Genomic DNA, 15,189 nt, shown 5'->3' with positions numbered 1-15,189 from the left:
TTTTTAAATTTTAATATAAAATATAATAAACAATTCAACTTTTTCAAATTCTAAAATAATAATAATAATAATAATAAATAATATTCTAATAATATTTTATCAACTCAACTCAACTCAACTCAACTCACATCCAAACGCAATCTTAGATATTCATGCATGAATTCAGTGACCCAATCAGCATCCTACTACTACTATTATTATTAGTATTATCGGTGATGTTGGTATTTTTGGCTTTCACTCTTTGTTATTGCGTGTGCTTGCTGCCAGTCACCCGTCCTACATATAACCTACAGAAGAATCTATTAAATTGTTTGTGATAAGTGATAACTGTTGAAGTTTCTCACACATGATCCTTTGGATTTTTATGAAGTTTTCTCGTAAATAGTGGACGATATTCTATTTTTTATTTTTTATTTTTTACGCAGTTTCATGGAGTTGACCGAGTTTTTGCTCCATGTGCAATTCCAAAATTATATTTACTCAATTAAAAAAAAGAAATTTTATTTATAATTTTAAGTGGAAATTACGTCTACAGTCTCATTAATAAATGAGATAAAAAAAATATTATTATAATTTTAAAATTTTGTTAAATATAATTGTATGAATTTATATGAATAGTCTCTATTTAAAAATTATATATAGATTAACTCATTAGAAAATACGTACCTGCAATGCTCTGCTCATTTACACCTTCAGAGCATATTTAAGAACTGTTAGCAGCAATGTTGTCATGTATTGTAGCAAACGTGGAAAATAAAATTAATATAATAAAATTAAATAGGGCAATATATAAGTTACGTATTGGTAAAATCATCTAATTATTTAAAGAGAGCTTTCATATTGAAGGGAAAAAAAATACAATTTTTCATATATCTGTAAAATTAAAATTATAAAAAACACATCTTATCGTCCATTTTAGATTTCTCATGACAGCCTTTCCTGAAATAATATTCACATTCCATTATCATTTTTGTAATGATATTTTTAAAAATTTTGTTCTCAATAAAACCTAACAGTTGATTTCTCATTATAAGCTCATCTTCTATTATAGTATGTAAGCTAGTTTAACAATTTTTATGAAAAATCTAGATATTTTAACGCCACATTAAATATATAATGCTACATTTGAGATCTCTAATAAGGATTTTCTTACTTAGCGAATTCTAAAGAATAAAAAGTTCTCAACTACCTTTTTATATACAAGATAATAATATATCAATCTTAAATGATTCTTTTAATGCTTGTTTCGTTCCATATTAAGAAATTTAATATTGTATAATCAATAACTTTGGGGTCCATATTAATAATTTATTATTCTCATAAATCTAATTTTAATTTTAAGCTTTTTAGAATTTACCCATCAAATTAAAAGAATTATTGGGGGCAATGATATATAAAAATTAAATATAATATAGGTAAGAAATAGAGAGAGGCATTTCTATATGTATACATATTTTAGAAAATTTTGAGGAGTACATAAAGGTTATAATATCTTTGGGGGAAATTCTGATAAAAAAATTTTGAAGAGTACATAGAATTTTTATAAAAAGAAAAAGGGAAGAAAATTCTGAATTATAATTTTTTTTTGGAGGTGGTTCTGCCACTGCTTTGGACAAGATGCATCAGGGGTGTAGGAGGGCGGGGATGGGTGGTGCATGGTAGTCACGCACATTGAAGATGGTGTGCGATGATTACGTGGCGATGGGATGAGAATAGAAAATTGTTTTGACATATTGAAAAAATCTATTCAGTCGTCGATTTTATTTTTGGAAAAAACTACTTTCCTTTTCTAAACGTACTTGACCGTTCAGGATTAGTATTTTTTATATAATAATTTGAATTGTATTAGTATATTTTTTTATTTTTAAAAAATATGAAAAGAAAAAAAAAATCAAAAGTAACGTGCGATGAAGGCTACTCCGACTCTTTATTTTTCTACACCGCACACTGACGTGACAAACCCGGTTTGGGGCCAAATCACGATTCTTGGTGAAAAATGAAAAAATGGATCCCATGCTTCGTCTCTCTTCCCTCCCGTCTGAAGTTTTCTCTTCTCCCTCCCATGCTCCTCTCTCTATCTCACTCGTTCAGATTTCATCCTCTCACTCGTGCTCCCGTTGGACTCTCTGTCTCTCACTCTCACTTCTTCTATGCTCCTCTTTGTGATTAATTAGTTATTATCGAAGTAAATGGGAAAGAGTGTATGTTGTGGAATTAAATTCATCGCCCATAGCTCTTCACCAAGCTCATCCTCGTCGGTGCTTCTCCAAGGTAAAACCAATAATGAAGAAATCTGCTTGAATACACATGTGATCCTGTGTGATTAAAACTATCTCCGTCTATTGGGTCGATTGCAGTCTACAAAAAAAATATAAATTGGTGCTTAAATTGGAGGGGGAAATACAGAGAAAAAAAAGAAAAGAAGAAGCTTCGTAGGGGGACGAGATTCAACGAAGAGGGAGAAAACGGAGAGACGAGCCAGAAGGGAGGCGGTAATATAATGCATTTCGAAAAGAAAAGCTTTGTAGATTCAACGAGGAGGGAGAAGAAAACGCAGGACCGGGTTTTTTTTTAGTGAACCCGGTTCACACGTGGGGTGTGGGGTTTAGGACAGTGGCCGATGAAAAGAATTTTCCTTAAACATATTGTCATAGCTTTTGAAAGTTCCAGTTCCTCGCCAAATGTTGCTGATTTCCCCTACTTTCCTTCTAAAATATTCTGATAATTTAGTTAGTTTGGATAAGTGTTTGATTTCATCTCATTATTATAATTTTTATATAAAATATAATAAAAAACTTAAAATTTTTAAATTTTATAATAATAATAATATTAAAAAATAATATTTTAATAATATTTTATACAAATTTTAAATTCTATTTAAAATCATCACATCTCAATATCCAAATCACACCTTTTGTCTGAATCAAGGAACAGGTGTACACTTGCAAGCTTATAAGAAAGCAACCAGTGATGATATGCAATAGCCACAATGAATTTGAAACCAACGTCAAATCATAATGTAAAATCAAAATGCTATGTGATGCATGTGTGTGTGTGTGTATATATATATATATAGAGAGAGAGAGAGGTAGGTGTCGAGAAACGAAGATGCATTCATTCCATTTCATGGACTACTTCAATTCCCTCCAAACACTTGTATCGAACTAAAACGATTTCTTTGTCCTAGTTTGATGACAATGCACTTGAATTCGAAATATCCAATGTTCAGTTGCTTTCAGTTTACGTTTTGTTTTTTGTTTGCTTCAACGGCAAGGCAAATCAGGTGCCCTCGAAAATAATGCGCCCGGCATTTACTCACTTTGTGTCTTTAAGAGATATGAAATTATTGAGCACGGGGCCCATCCGATGCGTGTTTACGAGTATAACCTAATCCAAATTCTAGAGTCGGGGATGGGAGAGCGATTGATGCATGAAAGTGTATTTTATAACATTTCAAATAAAATTTTCAAGTAATATTAAATGCCCAGTAAATACTGTAAAGTTCACTTCACGGAGATAAACAACCACATCCACACTTTCTACTAAACCTCTTGTATTTGAAATCAAGTTTCCAACCACATCCACAATTTCCACTAAACAACTATACCTCTTGAATTCATTCAGCGCATTGAAGAAGTATAGGCATAACCAACAGCTTCACCTGACTAGTAAACAACATGAAGGAAGTTCTACAAAATGTTCATAAATAGCCAATCCAGATCTTGCCACGACAGTCGCAACATATAACAATTAAAGACTTGTATTTTTTCAGTTTGATCTGATCAATATGCATTTATAAGGCTAATATCCACCACAATTTAAAACTCTGAGGCCATAAAAAACCAACCATCCCGTCCCTTTAGAAAAAAGATAGAGAGCCACGATTCATAATTGCTATTTGCAGACCGAGCCAGTTTCATGAATGACAAACTTTTTCGTTTATTGGAGTCACTGACGGTAATATGGAGAAGCCATGTTGTTCTCAGGTGGGCCAGGTGGTTGCCTGGGTCTTGCATACTCAGCAAATATAACCCAACCATCAAGAAACTGCACAACAAAAACAGAAAGAATGATACAATTACCAATTTTGATACAACTATATATTTACCAATGGAAGCAATTAAAGAAACAAAAAACCAACACCATCAACGGAACAGGGAAAACAGAAAAAACGTTGAATGATCATTATCACCACCGTTCACTTGCCAGTAGTATATGGACTTCTTTCTTTCTATAAATTAAATATTGAAAAAGTGTGCCTTAAAGTAACTTAATTCATTCTCCAGGAGTTCATGAAAAAGTTAACAAAAAGATTCCATGACTGTGCATTGTTTATCTCTATCTCAATAGGACGTTGTGAATGAAGATGAAACATTTCCTCAAGACCAGAATTTATATATCAACATAACATATGAACTTCACTTTTCAGAGGTTTGTGCCTGAACAGGAGCACATTTGTTCGTATACCTTTTTTTTTTTTTTTTTTTTATCAGTAATCAAGAAATTTTATTCATAAGAATAGGCAAAGCCCAAGTACACAGGGAGACATTTGTTCATATATTTAATTGACAGAAAGATTGGGACATCTTGACATTCAGAATGCAAAGTCACAGTCACACAACTTTTAACTTCTCAAGGGAACAATGTCAACTCACCTTCCCATCCATGCCCTCGATACCTTTTGCAGCCTCTTCTAGAGTAGCATACCTTACAAAACCAAAGCCCTTCGAATATCCCGACACCCTATCGGTCACAACCCTAGCTGTATATAGCAAAAAGTAAATCTGACAGTTTGCTGGTGAACAGAAAAGTAGAAACGTAAATAACAAGAGAACAAACCATGCAGAACTTCACCAAACTGGGAAAAGGCTTCTTGAAGTTTTTCTGTAGTAGTACGCTTACTAAGCCCTGTAAATAGAACAGAAAGAGAACCTCATAAACCTCACCATCACCAACAAAAGTAATCTGATCATCCCAGTCATTGACAAGTCTGGTTAAGATGATTATAAGAGGTTGAATGTGATACAGAGAGATTCAATGAAGCAAGGTCTCTCCAACTTTTGTTTTTTTTTATAAGTAATAAGAATTTATTAATCCACATAATTAGGAAGAGCCCAAGTAGAAGTATACAAGAGAAAAACCTAATTACAAGCTAATTGCTGTGAAAAGCAGCATAAAAGTCATTAAAGCTAGTCCCATTCAATACAATAGCAGAAGCCCATACGAGTCTTTGCTTTGTATGAAAATAAATCCATGCAAGTCTATCTCTAAAAAAACATACAATAGCAGAAACCCAAGATAACAAAGTATGAAAGAAAAAATCTCTAAACCCTCCCATTGGACGATCCCTATTATCAAAACAGCAACCATTCCTCTCATTCCAAGTACACCACATTAGGCATAATCACCATATTCCAGACAGCTGCAATTTGACAATTGCCCCAAATTCCTCTACAACATGAAAATAAATCTACCACCCTCCTAGGCATTACCCAAACGATACCAAGCCTACTAAAGATTTCAACCCATAAAGCATTAGCCACATCACAATGAAGAAAAAGGTGGTCCACCGATTCTCCATTTCTTTTACACATAAAACACCAATCCGTTACGATGATGCCGCGCTTTATTAGCTTGTTGATAGTCAGGATTTTCCCATGGGAGGCCAGCCAACAAAAGAAAGCAACCTTGAGAGGAACTTTACTTCTCCAAATGCTCTTCCAAGGGAAATTAATAGAAGAATGGGACGACATTACCTTATAAAAGGAATTTTCCCATGGGAGGCCAGCCAACAAAAGAAAGCAACCTTGAGAGGTACATTACTTCTCCAAATGCTCTTCCAAGGGAAATTAATAGAAGAATGAGACGACATTACCTTATAAAAGGATCCGACCGAAAAGTTCATATTTCCCGAGTGAATCCAAAGCATCTTATCCTCCCTTCCAGCCTTTAAATACAGTGCATATAACACTATAAAATTCAGTAATGTCTCCCACCACTCAATACTGGACAGCTCTAATAAACCTCACAGACCACTGAAGAAAACCAGTAGATATGTCCACGTAATCAGCCACAGAGGCACCCAAGGTCCCAAACCCAATGCAATCCTATATAGAGAAGGGAAAGCATTCTTCAAAGAAACATTGCCACACCATATCATGCCAAAATCTGATTCACGTTCCCCTTCCCACCTCAAATCTGAAATTTCTGAAAAAAATCTCCCCAACCATTCCGGATAAATTTCCAAACACCCACACTATATAACTTATCAAAAAAAAAAAAAAACACCCACACCATACACCACTCTTACTTCATTTGAGCACCAACCCCCCCAAATACTCCCATATTTGACATCAATAACATTCCTCCACACAGAAACCCCTTCCCGATGATACTGCCACAACCATTTCCATAAATGTGCCTTATTGAAAATTCTCAGTTTTCTAACCCCCAATCCTCCACAAGATTAAGGGGTACAAACAATTATGTTGTGACCCCCAATTCTCCAACTAAGCAGCATAAGGAATACAAGCATGTTGTGAAAAGAAATTAAGTATCAAACAATTAAAAACATTGAATCTTGACAGCATTTACAATAGAGAAATTTAATAGACACAATGAATACTTGAGAAGGAAAAGAAAAAAGAAGAGCGGGGAAGACAAAAAGGAATACATCATTCAATTCTAAATTAAATTGATTTGAAGGGTTATATATCTTGGTTCCCCTCTTCTATGAGAATTCATTTGTTTGCCTCAAGACTCGTATTCTCTTCTCGTATATATTATTTTTATAAGTGTATTCTCTTCTCATATAATTTGAGTCTGTGTAAAAAGTTAAACTTGAGAAATAATGAGGGTGAAAGCAACAAGGGAGAAAAAATGAACTATGGCTACTTTAAGAAGACATAACTAGCCAAGCTTCAATTGTTATGCCCCTTTGTCACCTCAAAAAGTTGCATGTTGGGTAGAGTACATTTACTTAGTCACGGGGGGAAGGGGGGGGGGAATCATCCCATTTCAACCCAGCCAAGTCAACTAACAGTAGTCTACAACAAATAAGACTCTCTAAGATCATTCAATAAAGTCAATTCTTAGCCCAAAAACCCTTTCCAGAATGATGACCTATGAGCTCGTCTATTTTGATTGGGAAGTTAATCACCAAACTCAATGGTCCAAGCATTAAGCAATGGTTGCTTTGTACCAACTAGACTATGTATCATAGTCAGAAAAGGCAACACGATATAAAAGCACAACATTCCCTTCACCCAAGTATATCAGCTAAGGTCGGGCATACCCACAAGCCATAATGTCACAAATTCCATTCGTAGCCCAAAAATCCAAGACCTTTTCTCAAGTCCAGTAACAAATCTGTGCAACAGCTAGACTGACACCAATTAGACATCCAAATACATATAATTCTATCGGTCCATACCCTCCACTGATTTATATTTTTTATTAGTAAAGCTTCAACAATGAACAAAAGAAGGTGTTGCCTGAGTAAACATACATGAGCAACACCAAGCAAAAAGAAGAAGAAGAAAGAATAAGGAAGTCCTGAAAATTAGAAAAATGGAAAACCAAACCCTACATTGATTTATACTTAAAAATTATTTGAATCTATAACCCCAAGGTAATGGCTAGTTAAAGTAACAAGAGTATTTAGAGGAGCTATTATTTTGTGAGCTACAAAACAGATGAGACGCCCAATAATGAAGAGTACAATACAATAGAAGCAGGATTTCCTTTCATGATTTTATTGTTCTTGTATTGAATGGGGATAATCTTCATGTATTTTTTTTTATAGGTATCTTCATGTATTGAATGGGGATAATCTTCATGATTTTCTTTCAGCTTTTCCTAGTTCCTAGTTTCTAGCATGTATGCATGCATTTAGGTGTTTCCGCTTGTATACTTCCGTCTACTTGGGCTATGCCTATTTACTTGTCTTAATAAAATTTCTTATTCCTTATAAAAAATACAAAGGAGCAGGATTTCCTTTCGCTTAGTACATCTTCTCAGGAGGCAAACACAGCATTGAAGTACTCACAAGAAGTGAATCACAAAACTGAATGTCACCAAATTCTTAGAGAAGAAAACGGAACAACATGAACAAAAGTACGATAACCCAAAAAAAGCACAAGGAAAAATATGATATAAATGAAAAAATATGACAGAAATGAATGGTAAAAAATGAAGATAGATAGAGAGAGATTAAGAGACGTGCCAGAGACGAAGAGGTTAGTGCTGGGCTCGGCCTTTTCTCTCTGCTGAGCCGCTGCGGCTGCCGAAGGGGGAAAATTGAAGGCTGGGATCGAAGTTGAGAAGAAACGCCTCAAACCGCAAGGCGCAGCCGCAGCCGCTGTTCTCAAAGCCATGGCCTTGGGTTTGGGCTGTGTGGCACAACTCTTTACCTAAAACCCTCACTCTAAGTTCTGAGACCAAAGATTGGGACTTTTCTTCAGAGAGAGAGAGAGAGATTGATTTTACAACAAAATAAGATAATAGAAGCGTCAGTAACCGAAATTACCAAAGTAACCCAACATTTTTGTAAGTCAAAGCATACATCACATTGGACAATGGACAATAACTAGGCGTTTGTCCGGAGGCTTGATTAACTTGACTTCGTGGCTGAGTTAGTTTTGGGCCATTAGAATCAGCATCAATGACCAAGCAGCAAGGTTTATATGGTACGTGTGTATATACATATATATATATATATATGTTTTATTAGAATATATTACATGTGCCTAACAACATGCACGTGCCTAACAATACGTGCCTAACATAGGTATTATGTTTGGGGCAAAATGCGAACATGAAATTATATATATAATCACGAGCGACATAAAAACTTTGACTTAACATGTCGAAATAATCCTCATTTTCTTGAATTTTATAACCATTTTATTGCTATATAAAAAAAGTATTTATAACAATCTGAATGACTGTTCGTAAGATGTTGCAGAGAGCCGGTTGTTGGAACAAGGCGAGCGTGATTGAACTGAACACAAAGGTTATAAATGGACAAGGACAAGGTGGTAGGTATTTGGGTCCATACACTAGACAACTCTTGATTAATTAGGTAATAAACTAGACAACTAATCTTCATGGCGTTGTGGGACTTTGCAATTAATCATTTTGTAAAAGATACCGTGTACGCATGCCCAATAATATTATATATATATATATTTTGTTCGAAGATTTTATTTAAAACTCCAATATGGTTTTTTTTTTTTTTTTAATATATAGAGACTAGCTAGAGATGATAACATTTTTAATCACGAGAGAGTATGCCTGACTTTGTTTTTTTAGTAAAAGGATTTGTTATATTCGATCGATAATCTCTAATAAAATCTGAAATGCAATGATGCATTTGATTTTTTTATAAAAAAAAAAAAAAACCAATTTGATATTAAAATAAATAAATAGATAAAGCAGTGCAGAAAGTTGATCACGATCTTCACATGTCATCGCCATTATCTCTTTCCCCTACTGTTCATTTTTGGGCAGAGTTGCCCACGCAGTTCATGCACCTACAGGCAACAACTCATTTCGATAAAGATATATCTTCAACCATCAAAAAAAGAAAAAAAAGAAAAAGCTATCAAATCCTATTGTTCTCCACTCCCCCCAATAGGACAAACATCTATTGACATATGGATATATGTACTTATATTTCTTTATAATGCAATTTAAAAATAGTTCATAGGGTAAACATTTTAATTACCTACTACAGGTACGTCGCATAAGTTCCATGTTCTGTGAGAATGGCATAGGACCTAACATCATTACCTACTGATATTACTTCAGCATGCATTTTAACCAAATATCTCAACGCATCATATCGCTTGTTAAAAATATGTTTATTTTTTTATTTTTTTATTTTTTTTAAAAAAATGAGAACGGAATCTCTATAATTTTATTAATCTCTATGCTTTACATAAGTCGTACCCATTTTATCTAACCTATACAAACCTTTCAAAGAACGTGGAAGCTGTGCAACATCTAAAATTAAATTATCCTCTCCCAACGCATTATATTTGGTTAAATCATCCGCCACTTTATTCCATTTTCTAAATAATTGTTTGATAGAGAAATTAAAACCTTCCACCAAACCCATCAAATGGTCCCAATAAGTGTTTGTTTAAAAAATGCCTAAACACATCAACAATTTTTTTTGTATAATGAAGATTAATTAAGACGTGATAAACTGAAATCATAATGTTTTTTTTTTTCCAGAAATAAAGACAAAACTAGCAGATCAATGAGAAAACTCAAATAATTTATGAAAAAATAAAGAACCAAAGGAGATAATTGGAGAAAATATATAGTCCTCTTCTTACCTTACCAACTAAAACCCACAGTTGACGTTTTTGTTTGAACTTCAACATATCCATCTTAACAAAACAACCAAAAATAAAATAGATAAAAATTCCTCTGAAGTCTGAACTCGTCATCTCTAACGAGCACCTGGATTCTCTGTACAAAAATCGTATAACATGTGTCATCTCCGATCCTACTTTTTTTTCCTTTTTTCGCCTGGTTAGTATCCGACCTCTATCTCTCTCTCTCTCTCTCCCCCCATATATTATTGCATAACGTGTACACAAAGGGCAAAGAAAAGTTTTTTGAGCTAACATACCCACGCCATCTTTCCGAGAAAACCAACCTTTCGGTACAAGAGTTCCCGGAGTCGCTTTTGCCCATTAACCTTTACAACTAATATAACCAGAGATGCCTTCCTCCATATAATGGTAACCTGCAATTTCTTCTGAAAACTCTTTGGAAACAATTCATATTCAGTCCAAAACCTCTGGTCACCATGGAAGTCAGCCTGCTTTTCTTTCTTCTAACCCGTCTCTTCGTGAACTCAGAATCAATTAGCAGAGTTGATTTCTCGGATGGGTTCGTTTTTGGAACAGCTTCCTCTGCTTACCAGGTACTGCTTTCACCTTTGCTAGTACTAAAATTCAGCCACAAATATACTATGTACACCATATATAGAAGCAGCTTAACAATCAGGGTGATTCTCTGTGTGCTAGTTTGAGGGGGCTGTGAATGAAGGAAACAAGGGAGCTAGCATATGGGATACTTTTGCGAGGCAACCCGGTAAGAAATCAAACGCTTATTTATACAGAAAAGAATACATAATTACCTTTACCCCTGCATTTAATTTCTCAACACTTAAAAAAACTTTTATGTTACAACAGGAAGGATTTTAGATTTCAGCAATGCAGACGTGGCTGTCGATCAGTATCATCGATTCAAGGTGCATTACAAAGATACATTTGTTGGTTTCAGATTATATTTTTTCAAGTAAAAGCAGCACATGATTAGTTTATGATTCTATTTCTTCAAGTTTATCCTTGCATAGCCGATAGGTTCCTACAACATATATTGTCCAGGACAGGCAAAATTTAAGGAGAAAATCATCATTGCGGTTAGAAATCCTGATATAATCAATTCATAAGAATCATGGTGTACTCTTGTAAAAGCAAGATTAGTGAGATCATGTTGACAGTGATGAATCACCAACTTTGTAGTGCAAGGATAAATGTAGAATCACCCATTTCTCCCCATGAAAGGCCTAATAGGAGGAGTGAGGTAACTCCTTATAAAGCCCAGGATGAGTTTGTTTCTAAGCCGTGTGGGACTTCTCAACACGCCTTCTCACGTGTGGGCTGGTATTTTCGGTACCATCATCGTGGGTAGGTCGCAGGAGCTCATAATCAGTCATAGGTTAACCTGCTCTGATACCATGTAGAAACACTTATTTCTCCCCATAAAAAGCCTAATAGGAGGAGTGAGGTAACTCCTTATAAAACCAATGATGAATTTGTTCCTAAGTCATGTGGGAATTCTCAAGAATAACGAATATGGGAATAAAACTCCCCCCAAATAAAAAATAAATGCAGCAATTTGCATATATTCTATAATATTTTCAGTCAATAAAAGACTATAAAATGTAGCATGCTGACCAAACCTGACATAAAACCTCAAAATAACAGAGTGACAGCCACAGAGCTTGACCAAAATTGAGCCCCAATCATCTGGATAAAAGTAGGTGATGCAATCCATTCTTAACAACCATAAACTAAACAATTTTTTTTATAACTATGGTATTTATTTAAAAAAAATTAAGATTAAGACGATGATCGAGATGCTTGATAATGATGTGTTAGTAACTTCTATACATAAGAGTATTTGAAGCAGACATTGGCATAAATTTTTAAATATAATGCAAGTGTGCAGTTTGTTGGTTACTGATTGAGATAAAAATTTAAAACTCACAGAGTGATATAGAGTTGATGAAGGATTTAGGAATGGATGCTTACAGATTCTCAATATCATGGCCGAGAATCTTTCCAAGTAAGATACTATTCTGACCAAAAGTTACTTTCTATCTATTTTCCATCTTCCTCTGTCTATCACTAATTTCTACTATAATAACCTTTTACAGATGGAACAGGAGAACCAAACCCAGAAGGCATAAACTACTACAACTGCCTCATAGATGCTTTACTGGAAAAAGGTGACACTAGAAACATCAGATAGAAATTGATTTGTCTATTTTACAATATTGTTAAAGGTAAGCTGCTCTTTCAATCAGGAATCCAGCCTTATGTAACTCTTTATCACTGGGATCTTCCACAGATGCTTGAAGATGAATACGAAGGATGGTTGAGCTCTCGGATAGTGTAAGTAATACAAACCATATATCAATTTACGACATCTTTGTGATTATCAATCAAGCTTCACAATAGCCTCCTCCATTTACTTACAGAAAAGACTTTGAGAATTATGCCTTTACCTGCTTTCAAGCTTTTGGAGATAGAGTAAAGCACTGGATCACCTTCAATGAACCTCGTGGTTACTCAATCCAAGGTTATGACTTAGGCGTTCAAGCTCCTGGAAGATGTTCTCTTCTTGGTCATCTGTTCTGTAAAATGGGAAAATCGTCCACTGAACCATACATTGTCGCCCACAACATCCTCTTGTCTCATGCTGCTGTTTATCATGGTTATCAGCAGCATTTCAAGGTACTCTGATTTGCGTACACGACCCTTATAATACATAGGGAAATAATTCCCACATGTGGAAAAAAAAAAATCAGAGAATGAAAAGCATCTTTTTTTTGTTTACCTAATCGGGTCATTCAGGAAAGACAAGGAGGTCAAATAGGAATAGCACTGGATGTCAAATGGTATGAACCCATATCTGAGAGCGATGAGGATAAAGATGCAGCACACAGAGCAATTGATTTTGGGCTTGGATGGTAATTTCTTTACTAAAAGTATAAACACATGACATTTGGGAAGAGATCAACTTTCATATAGAAATAAATCTAACACAGCAAAATGATCCAGGTTCCTTGATCCACTTATATTCGGCGAATACCCTCTTTCAATGAAGAAACTTGTTGGTGGGAGATTACCAAACATTTCATGCGCAATCTCAAAATCCCTCACCGGATCCTTTGATTTTGTTGGCATAAACCACTATACCACATTGTATGCCCGGAACGACAGAACAGGGATTCGGAAACTGATACTGCAGGATGCCTCATCCGATGCTGCTGTCATTGCAACCCGTAAGATGTCAAAACTGTGTTATCTCATACACACGCACACTGACACACGCGCAGGTAAAACAGAAGTTGGATCGAACTTTTGACTGATAATCCACGAATCCTCTGTTGTAGCATACCGAAGTGGAGTTGCTATCGGAGAAAGAGTATGTTTCTATGACACTCACTAAAGCTTAAGGTTCATAGGTTTGAAACTAGAATTGGCTCATGAGTTGTTCCTCCAGGCAGCTTCCCGTTGGCTACATATAGTCCCATGGGGCATCCGAAAGTTGGCAAGATATGTGAAGGATAAGTATGGGAACCCCCCAATGATTATAACAGAAAATGGCAAGTATTTTCTTGGTGAAAAAGCTAAACATCTATACTGTTTAGAATGCAAATAAAATATGAAATTTACATCTTCAAAATTCATGACAACAGGTATGGATGATCCAAATAAAGCGTCTATAGCTTTAGACAAGGCTTTACAGGACGAGAAAAGGATAAGATTCCATAGGGACTATCTCTCAAATCTGTCTGCTGCTATAAGGTAAATAACAAGTAACAACACCCCAGGCTGATTGCTCACCACATCTTAAGTTGGGTTGCTGCGTTTTATGAATTGCTGTGCCATATGATATAGGACCTCAAAACTACAAATTAATGCCATCTAACATAAAACACTGCATATACAAATGCAGGGAAGACAACTGCAATGTACGTGGTTATTTCGTGTGGGCTTTGCTTGACAACTGGGAATGGAACTTCGGCTATAGTGTGCGGTTTGGACTCTACTACGTGGATTACAAGAATAACCTGACAAGAATTCCCAAAGATTCTGCTCGATGGTTCAAAAGCATTCTCAGAGAAAAAAATATGATCCAAGATTGAATTTACTTTGTTGTTGTTGAATACAACATATAAAGTCAAACACTTCAATTTATCATTTTTTTTAACGAAGATTGCATTCAATTCAAAACAAAGTACAGTAGGCAGATGTGGGGTTCCAATTTTACCGTGTAGATTCCTTGAGAAACTCCCTGTGTCTCTGTAAACATAATAAATCTTATGAAACTTTCTTTATTTTCATCTTTCTTTCACTTTAAACTTAGAATTTAAATTAATTTATCCAGAATTTGATGAATATTCACATACATTCCTCTCACCCATCATTATTTTAAGAAATTTCTGTGTCGGCAGGATAGGAAGTTGATGAGTAAGGCACTTTAGTCAAAGATAATACCTAAAAGTATAGTTTTGATTCTTGAATAAAATGTAAAATTAGATTTTTTGAGCAAATAAAATAATGCATATATGGCCAAGAGAATATTTATGTATATTATTGTCGAATGAAAATAAATTGAGTTGTAAAAAAAATCGTGTTTATATAAATACTAAATCAGAGATCATAATAGAAAAACCCTTTGCCCAGTACTAAATAATACTCTACCAGCAAAGTAGTTTTTAGAATCTTATTTATGCACATAAAGATTTAGGTCTCTCGTTTGAATTCAGAAAGTGTTTTATGTAATTATTATAATTTTTTTAAATTTTTACATAAAATATAATAAATAATTCAACTTTTTCAAATCTCAATTTAACTTTTTCAAATCTAAAAATAA

General features: G+C 34.6%; 2 protein-coding genes across 3 annotated transcripts; one reads left to right on the top strand and one right to left on the bottom strand.

The window, feature by feature from the left end:
- Nucleotides 1-3,536: 3,536 nt before the first annotated feature.
- LOC109014290 (organelle RRM domain-containing protein 2, mitochondrial) lies at nucleotides 3,537-8,477 on the bottom strand. The gene is made up of 4 exons (XM_018996709.2): nucleotides 8,225-8,477; nucleotides 4,840-4,908; nucleotides 4,656-4,762; nucleotides 3,537-4,047 (listed from the first exon to the last, which is right to left on the bottom strand). The coding sequence occupies exons 1-4, from the start codon at nucleotides 8,373-8,375 to the stop codon at nucleotides 3,949-3,951; spliced, it is 426 nt and encodes a 141-aa protein (XP_018852254.1). The 5' UTR covers nucleotides 8,376-8,477; the 3' UTR covers nucleotides 3,537-3,948.
- A 1,895-nt stretch (nucleotides 8,478-10,372) lies between these two features.
- Nucleotides 10,373-14,656, top strand: LOC109014252 (putative beta-glucosidase 41). 2 transcript variants are annotated; one of them, XM_018996652.2, is made up of 14 exons: nucleotides 10,373-10,542; nucleotides 10,875-10,939; nucleotides 11,043-11,109; nucleotides 11,211-11,269; nucleotides 12,294-12,369; nucleotides 12,461-12,532; nucleotides 12,611-12,698; nucleotides 12,785-13,040; nucleotides 13,161-13,276; nucleotides 13,368-13,591; nucleotides 13,703-13,734; nucleotides 13,813-13,915; nucleotides 14,009-14,117; nucleotides 14,269-14,656. In XM_018996652.2, exons 1-14 carry the CDS (start codon nucleotides 10,500-10,502, stop codon nucleotides 14,456-14,458), a joined length of 1,500 nt encoding a protein of 499 aa, XP_018852197.1. In that variant the 5' UTR covers nucleotides 10,373-10,499; the 3' UTR covers nucleotides 14,459-14,656. The 2 variants fall into 2 exon arrangements, with proteins under 2 accessions (XP_018852197.1, XP_018852188.1); XM_018996643.2 differs by having other exon boundaries at nucleotides 10,373-10,939.
- Nucleotides 14,657-15,189: the final 533 nt, after the last annotated feature.

Source organism: Juglans regia, chromosome 2 (genome assembly GCF_001411555.2).
Source record: "Juglans regia cultivar Chandler chromosome 2, Walnut 2.0, whole genome shotgun sequence".
Lineage (NCBI taxonomy): Eukaryota > Viridiplantae > Streptophyta > Magnoliopsida > Fagales > Juglandaceae > Juglans > Juglans regia.
This window is presented reverse-complemented; position numbering and strand designations above follow the sequence as displayed.

Excerpts from the sequence above, each read along its gene's own strand:
- LOC109014290 (XM_018996709.2), bottom strand. The coding sequence starts at position 8,375 with ATGGCTTTGAGAACAGCGGCTGCGGCTGCGCCTTGCGGTTTGAGGCGT. Across the intron at positions 4,763-4,839 it reads GTTTGGTGAAGTTCTGCATG|CTAGGGTTGTGACCGATAGG; the intron begins GTTTGTTCTCTT and ends TGCTATATACAG. Across the intron at positions 4,048-4,655 it reads TCGAGGGCATGGATGGGAAG|TTTCTTGATGGTTGGGTTAT; the intron begins GTGAGTTGACAT and ends TTTGTTGTGCAG.
- LOC109014252 (XM_018996643.2), top strand. The coding sequence starts at position 10,823 with ATGGAAGTCAGCCTGCTTTTCTTTCTTCTAACCCGTCTCTTCGTGAAC. Across the intron at positions 10,940-11,042 it reads CAGCTTCCTCTGCTTACCAG|TTTGAGGGGGCTGTGAATGA; the intron begins GTACTGCTTTCA and ends TCTGTGTGCTAG. Across the intron at positions 13,041-13,160 it reads GTTATCAGCAGCATTTCAAG|GAAAGACAAGGAGGTCAAAT; the intron begins GTACTCTGATTT and ends CGGGTCATTCAG.